Source organism: Meles meles, chromosome 2 (assembly GCF_922984935.1).
Source record: "Meles meles chromosome 2, mMelMel3.1 paternal haplotype, whole genome shotgun sequence".
Classification (NCBI taxonomy): domain Eukaryota; kingdom Metazoa; phylum Chordata; class Mammalia; order Carnivora; family Mustelidae; genus Meles; species Meles meles.
This window is the reverse complement of record NC_060067.1, coordinates 109677581-109691545: the sequence shown is the minus strand read 5'-3', so window position 1 is coordinate 109691545 and position 13965 is coordinate 109677581. Positions and strand designations below refer to the sequence as shown.

General features: G+C 33.8%; 1 protein-coding gene across 2 annotated transcripts in view; it reads right to left on the bottom strand.

Moving 5' to 3' along the window:
* DNAJB14 (DnaJ heat shock protein family (Hsp40) member B14) overlaps nt 1-13965 on the bottom strand; it is a 45607-nt gene that overhangs the window by 15552 nt on the left and 16090 nt on the right. For both annotated transcript variants that reach the window (XM_045997757.1, XM_045997756.1), the window contains exons 2-4: nt 12055-12226; nt 5289-5434; nt 382-567 (exon numbers count right to left, since the gene is read on the bottom strand). In XM_045997757.1, the coding sequence (XP_045853713.1) occupies nt 382-567; nt 5289-5434; nt 12055-12226 (504 nt within the window). The remainder of the gene's footprint in view (nt 1-381; nt 568-5288; nt 5435-12054; nt 12227-13965) is intronic.

The window sequence follows — 13965 nt, the reverse complement described above, 5'->3', positions numbered from 1 at the left end:
GACAGATAGAGATTACAAGTAGGCAAGTAGGCAGAGAGGCAGGCAGAGAGAGAGGAGGAAGCAGGCTCCCAGCCAAGCAGAGAGCCCGATGCGGGGCTCGATCCCAGGACCCTGGGATCATGACCTGAGCCGAAGGCAGAGGCTTTAACCCGCTGAGCCACCCAGGCGCCCCATCCTTTATTTTTTTTAAAAGTTAAAACATTTTTTCAAAAAAAAAGTAAACTCACAGTAAAGGTAGTAAGTCTAACATTTTTTTCTACCTTCATGAAAAATCATCAGAGGATCATTAACAGTGTACGAAATGCAGGGGAGAAGGTAGATAATCTAGGTGAGAATCTCTAGCTTCATAAAATATATTATTTACAACTAACATTAAAATACCTGAAGGAAATCCACCACCAAAGAATATATTAAATAAGTCTTCCGGAGTTATATCAGCTTCACAACCTCGATGGAAGTTAAATCTGCCATTGTTTTGGTGATTACACGCTTGTTCTTCATTGCCTGTGAGGTCATACTGCTTTCGTTTTTCTGGATTGCTTAAAACAGCATAAGCATTTCCAATTTCTGAAAAGGTAAAGAGTTCTAGTTGGTAAGCAAAGTTTTTTTTTTATTATAAAAAGACTTCCCCATATAAGAGCTACTGTCATATTAACCAAAAACAACCTTCAAAAAACAAAGTAAAATAAAACAAGCCCTATTTCAGGCTAATCAAGAAAAGAGTAAAATAGTAACAATTTCTTTTAAAGGTTATACATTAATGGCGCCTGGATGACACAGTCGGTTAAGCATCAGACTCTTGATTTCAGCTCAGGACATAATCTTATGACATTAAGACTTGTGGAGGGCTCAATGCTGGGTGTGGAACCTGCTTAGGATTCTCTCTCTCAGGGCGCCTGGGTGGCTCTGTTGGTTAAGCAACTGCCTTCAGCTCAGGTCATGATCCAGGAGTCCCAGAATGGAGTCCCGCATCAGGCTCCCAGCTCCACGGGGAATCTGCTTCTCTCTCTGACCTTCTCCCCTCTTATGGTCTCTCTTACTGTCTCAAATAAATAAACAAAATCTTTGAAAAAAAAAAAAAGATTCTCTCTCTCTCTCTGCCTCTCCCCCACTTAAAAAAGGTTTATACGTTAGCTTTGTACATTAAATTTATACATTGCTTATAATTGCACATGTTATTACCTCCCAATACAAATTTTTACAGGAAACTGATAAGTCTCCCTAATATCTTGAACACAAAGGAACATTCATCTTGCTTTCTTACTATTTTGCAACATCCTTTAATACCCTATTTCTTTTGAATATACTAATCTGGTCATTCATTAGTGCTATTCAAACCAATAACAATTACAGTAGCTACCAAGTGCCAGGCTCTGAACCCAATATGTTATTACAGTATTCATTATTGTTCTATTTTACAGATGAGCCTCCTGAAGTTCAAAAAGGTTAGGATACTTGTTTAAGGTAAAAAATTTTTTAGCATAGTAGGTATACTCTATTCAACTGACATTATAAAACTGTTTTTGTTCACTCTAGCCCAGAGTGAGCTACCTTTCCTTTTATTCATTAACAATTTATTCCTCTTAAAACTGTAACCTCCATGAGGGTAGGAAGGGTATCTATGTTTTCACTGCAAATCCCCACCGCCCAGTAAAAAGTATGATTTTGCTTTTGAATGGATCCAGATAGTTTTTAGAATTCCTATCTCATTTTGCTAGTTTAATGATAATTCATTTATAGTAAAGAATTCTATTTGCCATCTCATACTCCCATTTCCAAAAGAGGCAATGGTACATTGGTTACCAAAATGTCTTCTTGAGGCTACTTACAAAAGTTGCAGTGCTTTGCTCTAAAAGTAGAAATTACCCTATTCTCATTCTGACACTTCTAATAATCATTTCATAAATATAGCTTATTTCTTAAAGTAGATTGTAAGCCTTTTGTAATATGGGATATTTTAAAAATACTTTTTGGATCCCATGTGTAGCTGCCATAGGTACTGTACAAGCAAATAGACACACATTAGGTAGTTGTTTTTGGATGATTATGTAACACACTGAAATTAATTATACCCATACACTCTGGAACTTTTCTCCTGATGGCAATTCTAAAACCTGGGATTCAGAGATAGCTTTTAGATGGTCTGTGGACCCCAATGTATGAAAAATTAGTTGGATGGTCCATTTATCTGAGATGGTCCAAAACTTTCTTTAGATTCTCAAACAGATCTATGATTCAGGAACATAACCATCATTTATAATATTGCTCTAATGGGAAAGCATGATCAGAGATCCAAACAATGTACTTATAAACAACACCAAGATATTAACAAATACCTAAAAAAGAAGCATATCTATCAATACTGCCAGAGTCGTACTTCCAGTAATATCAGTTTTAGGATTCACCTTTACTAAAAATATTTTTTAAAAAAAGCAAACACTTTTAAAAGTGTTCATATATACTGTGCAAGTCACTCTCTAGATGTGATTTTATTTAAATATTCCCTGCTTTGAGAAACTTGAGTTACAATCTTAACTTTAAAGAACAGCCACATGAACTCAAGAGTTCATTTAGTCTACCCTTCTTGACAGCAACCTCTTAATTTCTAAAGCTTTTTAAAACACACAAATGAAAGGACATCTGGCTGGCTCAGCAGTTGTTTTGTTTTGTTTTGTTTTTCATGTGACTCTTGATCAGAAGTTCAAGCTCCACTTTGGGCACTGAGCTTACTTAAAAAAACAAAACAAAACACACACAAATGAAAATATCTCTTTACCTAATTTAACTCCCTAAACCAATTACCTCCTCTTTCTCTGTTCTTCGAAGAAATAAAAAGCAAGTGGTTTCCATCTTCTGTAAAAAGTGTTTTGGAGTTACAGAGCAATCAATCTATACCGTTTTCATACAAAAGAAAAAACTACAGTATGTGCTTAAAATAAACAGCTTGGTATCCGAAAAACAGATGTTAGGATTAATTGGTTAAAAATAAAATAAGACAATTCAGAAGATTAAGAAAAGACCCTGTGTGCTGAATAAATGAAACCTATTCCTGAATGATGACACTAACTGTAATACTTTCTAATTAACTACCTTTGCTCACCAAGCATCTGTGGATTACAATCTAGTTTTCTATATAGTTTCCACTCAATGAAAAATGGGCTCATCAACCAACTCTCTATTCTGATCCTCTTTGGGATTAATAAATTAGTATTCTGATTTACAGATAACCTCCTGTGTATTGAATAATGTGAGCCTCTTCTCTAGAGATGAACCACCTCCCAGCATGTTGATAAATATTAAGTTTCTAGTGCGCAAGGTAGAGCATTGGACTCTGAAATGTACCACATCAAAGCGTAATCACCTTTGTAAAAAAGCCCCTTCTGAATGTCTAGCTCGGGTGACATTTATGCTGCTCACCTCTTCAAAATACATAAGATGTAAAAATATTGGGAGGTCCACTAACTGTTATCCCAAGACTAATAATGCCAAATGATTTAAATACAGGAGTCAGAGAAAACAATTTAACATTTTTAACATTAATGGAGAATACTGAAATCACATAGCGGATCACAAATATGCAAAAATTCACTACCTAAATGTTTTTCACTATTTAAAAACACCAACAATTTTAAATTAAATGATTTTAATTCATAATGTGAAAAAATTTTTTTAACTTTTGGGGAAACGTGCTAAAGTTAGTTTTTTTTTTTTTTTTAAGATTTTATTTATTTATTTGACAGAGAGAGATGACAAGTAGACAGAGAGGCAGGCAGAGAGAGAGAGAGGGAAGCAGGCTCGCCGCAGAGCGGCGAGCCCGATGGGGGACTCGATCCCAGGACCCTGAGATCATGACCTGAGCCGAAGGCAGCGGCTTAACCCACTCAGCCACCCAGGCGCCCCTAAAGTTAGTGTTTTTGAGTGAAGAAACATTTTTGGTACTTTCAACATGCCACTTTTAACTTAAGAAAACAAAAGAGAAGGTTCTCACTGTCACAGTGATATTTTACTTCCACCAGCACCACTTTGGCAATTGCTTTAATTGAAACATATTAATAATTGCCTGACTATATTTTACTTGGCAACTTCCTTCAAGATATATAAAACTGTTTTGGAAACAATTTAAACAGTATTTTGTGAAAGACCAATGAAATCATCTATCCTTTAGAAGCATTTCATTTTATTTTATTTTTTTTAGAGAAAAAGAGTGCATGAGGTGGGGGGAATGACAGAGGGAGAGAGAGAATCTTAAGCACGTTTCAGGCCCAGCATGGAGCCAGATGCAGAGCTATAACTCAGGACCCTGAGATCATGACCTGGGCTTAAGTCAAAAGTCGAACGCCTAACTTACTGAGCCACGTTGGTGCCCCAGGAGCATTTTAAAAATTAGTATTTCCTTCCTATTATTCCAAGACTCTAGCACTTCACTGAAAACATTGGATGTGGGCTCTATAAGTGCCAAATTCAAAAGAAGGAACAATCACAAATATAAGCATTTTTCAAGAATTATAAGTTAACTATTATGAATAAATTGTATGTAATAAAATACAAAATTATAAAAATAAACTCTCTAACATTTATTTACTAAATAGGCAAAAAACCCAAACCAACCCTGAAATAATATTAAGAAAGAAAATGAAGAAAAATGAATAGGCAAAAGGAGAAAAACTAATTATTATTATTATTATTTTTTAAGTAAGTTCTACACCCAGTGTGGGGCTTGAACTCATGACCCTGAGATCAAGAGCTGCATGCTCCACTAACTAAGCCAGCCAGGAGTCCAAAGAAACTAATTCTTAAAAACAAAACAAAACAAAAATCACATTAGATAAAACCACATATAAGAAAATGCAAAAGTTGGCCAGTTATCAGAAATATAAGAACACAAGGCAGAAAATTCCAAGCAATTTTCCAATTCTAGACAGTTTCTATTACCCTAAAAACTTGCAAAAGCTGTATTTTTAGTTCCCTTTGGAAACAGATGGTAATACACTAGAAGCTTATGTATAATCACCACACTACCAGTGTGTGGTAAACTAGAAAGCATGCATGATTATCTAGAAAAGTTACTTAGGACTTTGCCCAAACTGGCATTTGCTTTTGTGGAGCCACAGTGCATTTATTTGGCTCTTGGCATAACCAATTAATAGCAAAGTTTTAAAGGATTTTGAGGACCTTACTTATGCTGGATTCTAAATGTACCAGTGTAAATGCAGAATTTAATATTCTAAAACACTGTAAAGTGGGTTCTAAAAAGAGCTTAGTAAAATTGCTTTAAAGGTTTACTTTACTTTTAAAAGCATCTGTTGCTCCAGGTGCGTGGTTTTTGTCTGGATGAAACTTCAAAGCAAGCTTTCTATAAGCTTTTTTCAAATCTTCATCACCAGCATCTTTGGTAACTCCAAGTACTTCATAGTAATTTTTACATTTGTTTATGCTGTAAACAAAAGAGTGTGTTATAATGTAAATTTCAAGGAAGAACTTCATGTAATATGTCTAAGTATTTATTTATTAGTATAGTAGAAAGAACTGTCTGTGGATTATTTTCTCAGTGCCAAAATATAGCTTATCCCATTAAAGGCTATTGCTTCAATCTCTTTTTTGATCACAGACCATTCCTTTAACCTCTTCCCAGTCTAAGGAGAGTTGGCCATGAGAATGTCCTTGGTGCTTTTTATCACAACTAGAGAAGTAAAGCAAAGCCTGTAACAATCATGGATGAAGGACAGAGCACACACCAAAACTAAAATGAGAGGACAAGAACAATTTTACGGAATTTTTAAGTGCACAAAGAAATTCCAAAACTCTTCACAAGTATGTCATAGCTAAAGATTAATTGATATGAATTGCATTCCAAGATTTTTGTTGTCACATAACGTAGACCTACCAAATATCAAAGCAATAGTTTAGTGCATGTAAAACAATTACAAATACCTTATGGTTTAAATGTCAAGGCAAGTTAACTCAGCTCTGCTATACTAAAGAGAACTCATCTGTGTCCGTCTAAGAAAAAGGAAATCTCATAATAATATAGATCACAGGACTCAAAAATGGTTGTTAGACCCAATTTTCATTATGATTAGCATACTTCTGAAGATTACTTACATAGCTAATTAAAGATGTTAATGGTTTAAGCCCAGAGTCTTTAAAGTATCTTAAGGAAAAAAAAATACTCTGAATGGAGCAGAGAACATTAATACTTCTAAATACTAATATTCTCCTGAAACCTAATAATTTTCCTTCACTAAAATACAGTAACATTTTAAATATTCTCTGTGGAGTACTTTATGACTTTGGATGTGTTCCATGTGTGAGTAGCTTAAAGTAGTAACAGGTGAAAAGATCTAAGGCATAATTGTTCACTGACAGCTAAAGAATTGCAGTGACTAGAAGTTCTCAAAGGAAAGATATAAAACCGATCTTATTTTACTACTGAAACTATAAGCCATGATAGTGCTTGGTGCAGGGTAGATTCTCAGTAAGTATTTCTGAAATAAATAAGCCTTAGCTCTCCTTTTACAATGAAAACGTTCAACATTTGTCAAATGAACAAAGGTAAAAAGAAAAGACACGTTTAAGATACAGAAATTTTTTTATAATCACCTATCAACAAAAGTCTGTTACGCAGTTTTTATGGTAGTAATAATTAAAATTGTTTTTTTCTACTTTAGATATTTAATAAGTACTAACAATCAACTTCATTTCATAAACGTGGTATTTATTTAATCAACAATACTTATGGAGCACCAATTATGTCACAGTGCTCTGGGCACTTGAGATATATTAGTGAATAAAACAGAATGATTCCTGCCTTTGTAGAGACCCATTCTCCCAGATATGTTTAGAAACTATGTGAGAGAGAAAAAGGGAAAGGGGACATTTATAGAACACCTACTGTGTGTCAGGCACAGGTCCACAATCACATATCCATGTTCCAATATCCATAAAGCTCTGAAAAATGAAAGTTATTCTATAATTTGACTGCAAAAACCTGACTTGAACTCTTTTAGAGGCAAAATTTGACCTGAAGGGACATGAAGTTCTATAGAGTTTTCATTTATCCCATTTAAGTGTGAGTATTTCTACATGTTGCTGTAGAAATCTAACTATTAAGTAATGGGCTGTTTGCCAGATGTTAAATGTTATTATGTATAATGTACTCTCCTTATTACCTTTCTAAAATAGGAACAATTCTGAATTCCAAACTGTATCTGATCTACAAAGATTTCACACAGAGAATTGCAGAATCTTACTATGTTGATTATTTTTTACAAACTGTCTCACTTACTCCTCATCAGGTAGCTGTTGTTTCTATCTAACCAATGAGAAAATCGAGGCTGAAAATGGTTAAGGAAGTTGCCAAAAGTCCTATAACCAAGTAATAGATGGCAACTGAAATTTATTTCTTCAATAAAAATTTACAGATCATCTACTTTCTGCTAGACACTGTTTCAGATGCTAATGGTGAATAAGACAGTAAAAAAAAAAAAAAATCCCTGCTCACACTAAATTTACAATTGGGAGAGGAATGAGCAATGAACAAATTATATAAGTAAAATATAAAGTACATCGCATGGTGATAAATATTTAGAAAAAACTAATGTGACAAAGGAGATGAGAGAATGGACGGGGAGGCCAGCTATATCTAAATAGGATGATTAGGAAAGGCCTCACAAGTAAGGATTCAAACCTCAGTCTGTCTGACTTGAAAAATCCTGCTATCTCAGAAATTAAAACAAGGAAAAGAAGTCCTTCAGACATCAGGGTAGCCCACCTCTTCCTTTCTGTTTGCTTTTCCAATCACTGTTTAAACAGACTATTCTCACAGGTATTTTCAAATGTTGGTTTTGATGCCTAAAACATGCCTTCTCTGCCTCCCTTCTTATTTAGTTTCTACAATTTCTTCAGACCTCAACTTAGCCTTCCTTTCCTTTTCTCAAGAACTCCAATTCCTCAAGACTAACTTTGGTGTTCCTTTTCTATCCCCCTCAAAAACCTCTGGACGTGAGCCCTGTCTCCCAGCAATTACCACAGTGTACTGCAGCTACCTTTTCTGACTAGTCTTCTATTGTAGACTACAAGGTCTCTTGAAAGCAAGGATTATGTTTTGTTCACCATATGTGTTGAACGTCCAAATATAAGGGCAGAAATGGTTAGGATCTAAAAGCCAAAGGTGGTAAGTGCTATAATAAAAATGAAGTTGGCACCAAACATCAATTTGGAAGAGAGGAGAAATAGGAGAAGAGGAGAAGGAATAGAGTAGATTGTGAATATGACAGATAATATCTGAATGCAGAAAACAAAAGGAAGTGATAAACAAAACACTAAACGATTCTAGTCACTATTACTTGGTTTACATGCATAAGATGATTTATTATAACCAGATTAACCTTCCAAAAATTATTCTGTGGAGATTTCCTAAGCATAAAAGTCTAGGCAATAGAAAAAGGCAGCCCAAGAGAGGACTGCTGGATAATGTAGGGAAATTAGGTTGGAATTCACAATCCTTTAGAGATGGGTCATAAAGCTAATTGTCACAAAGATGAGGAGTCTGCTTCTCCCTCTCCCTCTGTCCACCCCCCCATGCTCTCTCAAATAAATAAAATCTTTAAAAAAGGGAAAGAATTGTCACAAAGAGAAAAAAGGTAGGAAGACAATTATTTCACTAATTCTTAAGTGTAGCTAGTTTTACCATATCCTCCCTGCACTGAGCTTTTCATCATATATTAGGAGAGAATTTTTTTGAGATGCTAGCAGAGAGGTATAAAGTTGAAATCACCAATGCACCAGCTGAAGACCACTATATATTTCAAGTAATGCTCCACATACATTTACCTAATTTTTCACAACTGAATGAAAAATTACCATTCATATATTTAATTCATATTTCTATTTATCATTCCTTCACCAATTAACTGCATTTGTCATACTTTCTACAGTTCACTCCTTACTCAAAGAGTCAAATCTTCTTCTCCATCTTCACCAAAGAAATTTTTAAAAAGAGATAAAGAAATTAAAAAGAGGTAACCTATTACCTACCCTGGAAGGAAATAATGTACATTCAGGCCAGAAAGACTAACTGCAAGCTCAGCAATGGAGAAGTACATCTAGTTCAGACCCTATGTCTTCTTTTATGTGCAAGAATGCATACTGGGTAGGGCAGGAAGGTCCTCTTTCAATTCTTTTTTGCATGTTAAAGCTGATCATTTAAATAGACTCCAAATTTAATTGGTGTTTAGGGAAATACTTATTTATTCCTGAGACAAAGGATTATTTATTTCATAAGTTTAGCAAAATGATTTCTTTTCATTTCAAGAACTACAGCTTAAATCAAATCCTAATGAAATGCCCACAATTCAAATGACATAATAATTGTACAGAAGTGTTCCTAATTGATAAACAGAATGATGACCCTGTTAATGCTTTTACAATGATCTTGTAAGTTTTTAAAATAAAAGACGGGCTTTTTTTCAATGAGAAATTAAAAACTTCAAATTAGATCCAGGACACTTCTCAATATATTTCAACTCAAAAACAGTGTTTAGTTACACAGAACATTATCTTTACAAAGTCATACACTTTTTCTTCAGTCCTACTGTAAACTAGCTCTAACTTATGCAATGGATGAAGTATTATTGCATGGCTTCTCCCATTGAGCCAAATTGTCACTGAGCAACTTGTTTGCATAATCCTGCTAACACAAGATAACACGGCTTTCTTCAGAAAAAATCCCCTGTGTATATGTAAAAGAAAAAACAAAACCATGCAGCATTTAAGTGTTTGCTGGTGATCTGTTACCTCACTTAAGCAACACTTATGAAGCCTTATATAATGAGTAAATGTTACATAACTCAGCTCAGCAACTCTTATAAGTTATCAACTGAAGTACTCTGAATAACTCAGGGATTCTATTAAAGAATGTTCCAATCACATTTAGTCCTCAAAAGAAAAAAAAAACAAAACTGCATTTAATAAAATGGGATAAGAAAATTATTGACCAGAGAAACAACTTCTAATACAGCTGTACTACTAAGCTAATACTTATACCCAATAAGAATTCATGGTCTGAAATTTGGCTGGTCCTCAGTGCTAACAGGCAATCCCTCCATTCCCTTTGCCTTTCCCCTCTGGAAATTTCCCGCACTTTTACAACTCTCTTCAGGCTTCCATTCTCACCTTTACTCTTCTCTCAGATGATAACCTCATCTCTAGTTTCACAGGGAATATAGAAGCCAACAGACAGAAACTCCCTTAACTTCTTCTTTCGATCTTTCCAAATCTGACCATATACAAAGTGTATCTGCACCCACCATCATCTTTCATTATTCCATTCTCAAGATATCCTGCCTAAATATTCCAAGAGACAGTAAAATGAAGCACTGTTCTTCCTTCATTATTTCTATCATACGTTGAATTACTCCTCTTTTCATTTCAAGGGGAGAGTAGAAGAAACAAAGAGAAAAAGATTTTTAAAAAATAGCACCAAATTTAGGGGATACTATTCTCCAAAATTTTCAACTCTATTCTTTGGTGATATTTCAAAATATAAAAGTAGTTCTTTGTCTTTTCTTTAATCACAAAATGATTCTAAAAAGAAATCACATACAATACAATTAACTTTATTTAGGTCTTTCATTAAGAACATACTCTCCCAGCAGAAGTAAATTTTAGAAGAAAATATAATTTGTTTTCAAATAGATGTGGTTTCCTAGAACACATTTCAGCACACCATTTAATTAAAGCTTTTTCTTGAAGAAATTCAAAAGGAAGTGTCCATTTTTTCATTCACTTGTCTCACATATTCAGACAACTCTCACCCAACACTAGTTATAAAAGTAGTTAGCAAAATTAACTTATATCCCAAAAATACTTCACTACCATTCATGCTAATCAAATACCCTTTAGCATGGCTTCACCATGATTAGGAAGTCTTTTTTCTTTTCTTTTTTTCCACCAAACACCAACATCTGTGGCCACACTCAGATAAAATGTTACAATCAAACTTTAGCATCTAAATATGCAGGGAAAAAAGAAAAATGTAAATACATTGATATTTGATTAAAATGACTTCAATTCTAAATTATGGTAAGAAAAAAAAAGGATGAACTAAAAAGCAATGGAGAAAAAAAGGATGAGGAAATAAGATCAGAAGAAAAATAGATAAAAAAACGTAAAGAGAAAAACAATCTAGTTTTAGCTGCTTTTCACTTGAGCTAGTTCACTGTACTACAATTCATTCTCCATGTGAATTATCTGATTAATCACTGTTTAGAGTCCTTCAACCTTACACTTTAGTTTCCCTGGAGAGCAACATCAGTACAATATCAATACAGCTTCCCTAAGCTGTAGCAGAAAACAAAACAGCATTTTCTGTAGTGTTTCATACTGAAAGGTTCATTTTATTTCCAGAAAATCTTTTCTTAATTATAAAATCAGTCACATCAGATCCCCAAAACCCAGTTCACAATTTTCTAACTCTACCTAATTCTTTGACTTTAAGTAGAGTGTAACATGAGGTAAAACTAAAAACACAGAGGTAGAATAATGACAGTAAGAAAAATATTAAAAGAAAAACACATTATTATGTTTGCATATATATGTATATATATACACATATATATATGATGGCCTTAAAGAAATAGAAAAAAAATTGTGCTACATTAATACAAGTAGGAATTTGAAAATGCTATTGCTATTTGTCCTCAATTTTCCTTTCATATGAAATTCTCCTACTTTCCTGTATACAAAGACAAAACAATTCTTTCCCTCTTTTATTACAGTTATCTAAATATCATACTACATCAAAAAACTGAAATAATATTTCCCCAAGGAAAAAAATATCTGGAAGGAACTTTTGCCTTATAGTTACTTTAAAAGATGAAACGTTCCATAGAGTTGGTGCTTTATAGACTGATTTGATAAATAACATAAAGCACAAGACACCCAGAGTTCAATTCTTCCACTAAATTATAGTTCACACATTTTTTTAGGTGTTAAAACATCAAAAAGTACGTTAGTATCAATTATAGGTGAGATAAAAGTCATATTTATCCCTACCTGAGAACTCCATCTATTTGGTCTTTGGTGTAGCCCTTTCCACTTTCACTGCTACCAGATGTGCTGTCCTTTGTACAATTAGGCTTGTTTTGATCACCACAACTTGATGGTTTTCGGCAGTGAGGGCTATTTCCAGCAGTGCTTCCATTTTTCATAATTATTTCCAATAGTGCTGTAGAAACATCATGTACATATACATGATTTTGAGAAGAAAGTTATAAAGCTGAAAAATTAAGAATCATGTACTCCAAAAGTATTCACCAGATTTTTTAAGATAAAATATATTTCCTTATATGACTGTTTACAGATCACTAATCACCATTTAGAAATAGAATATTAAGGAATTAAACTTAATAACTCAAAATTGTTATCATTTAATTCCTTATGACACAATTTCATTTGTCTTATCATGGTGAAACTACAGAATTCCAAAGAAAAAGAGGCAGTCACTAAAGAAGCCAATGAGATTATCTATAAAGAAACAGAAATTAGACTTTCTATTTATTTCTCAACAATAATGGCAGCTAAAAGGCATGGTAACAATACCTTCAAAAAGCTCAGAAAGAGTAAATGTCAACTTGAATTCTGCACTTATTTTCTAGAAGATGCTCAAAATTAAAAAACATTTCAAAGAAACAAAAATGCATAAAATTTACCACTAAAATCTCACTAAAGGATACTGTATTATATATATATGTTTTAGGCAGAAGGAAAATGCTTCCAAGATAGGTGAAAATGTAAAAGGGAATGGTGAGCAAATACTGTGGTAAATATATGAATAAATCTAAACACAGAGTCTATAAAACAAAAGTACAGTTATGTCTAGGATTTGCTTTAAAATACTGGAAGAGCATAAAAGAAAGGGTAGAGAAAATATATATGAAATAAGATTGGCCATATATATTCACAAAGGTTAAAGATGAAAGAGCAATAGGAATTGATTACACTATTCTCCTTCCTTTTGTGTATGCTTGAAACTTTCCATAAGTTAAAACTAAACATAAGAGGGACCTGGGTGGCTCAGTCAGTTAAGCATCTGGCTTCAGCTCAGGTCATGATATCAGGGTCCTGGGATCAAGTCCCAAATCAGGCTCCCTGCTCAACAGGATCTCCTTCTCCCTCTTCCTCTCCCTCTCTCCCTCTATTCACACACACCCTTTATCTCTCTCAGTTAAATAAATAAAATCTTTTTAAAAATGTTTAAGAAAAACTTAAACATAAAAAAAAGGAACTAAAAGAAGAAACAGAGAAATCCACCTTGTTGGTAGAAGATTTTAACACATTTCAATTGAACACAATTTATCACAATTCAATGTCAGTTATTAACTAACACTGGGTTGATGAAAAAAATCACCAGGATACAAAAGATATAAATGTCTAATTTATCAAGCTTGATCTAAGAGATATAACATTATGCCCAACAACTGGTGAATATTCATTCTTTACAGACACACAAGGAATAAAAACACTGATTACATTATAGCTAGACCATAATGTTTTTCTCTTTGAATTTCTTTTCTTTTTTTTTAATTTTTTTTTTTATTTATTTGACAGAGAGAAATCACAACTAGGCAGAGAGGCAGGCAGAGAGAGAGGAGGAAGCAGGCTCCCCGCGGAGTAGAGAGCCCGATGTGGGGCTCGATCCCAGGACCCTGAGATCATGACCTGAGCCAAAGGCAGAGGCTTTAACCCACTGAGCCACCCAGGCGCCCCTCTCTTTGAATTTCTAAGTAGTCATATATTCCATAATCATATGAGCACAATGTATTTAAGTAAGAAATCAATTAAAAAATTTAAGTTGAAAGATCACAAATGGGTTAGAACAAAATTGAGACAATTTGTATACCAAAGAAATAATTGTAATAGAAATGAAAAAATTAAATCGAACAAAAATGAAGTTAGACCCCTTTG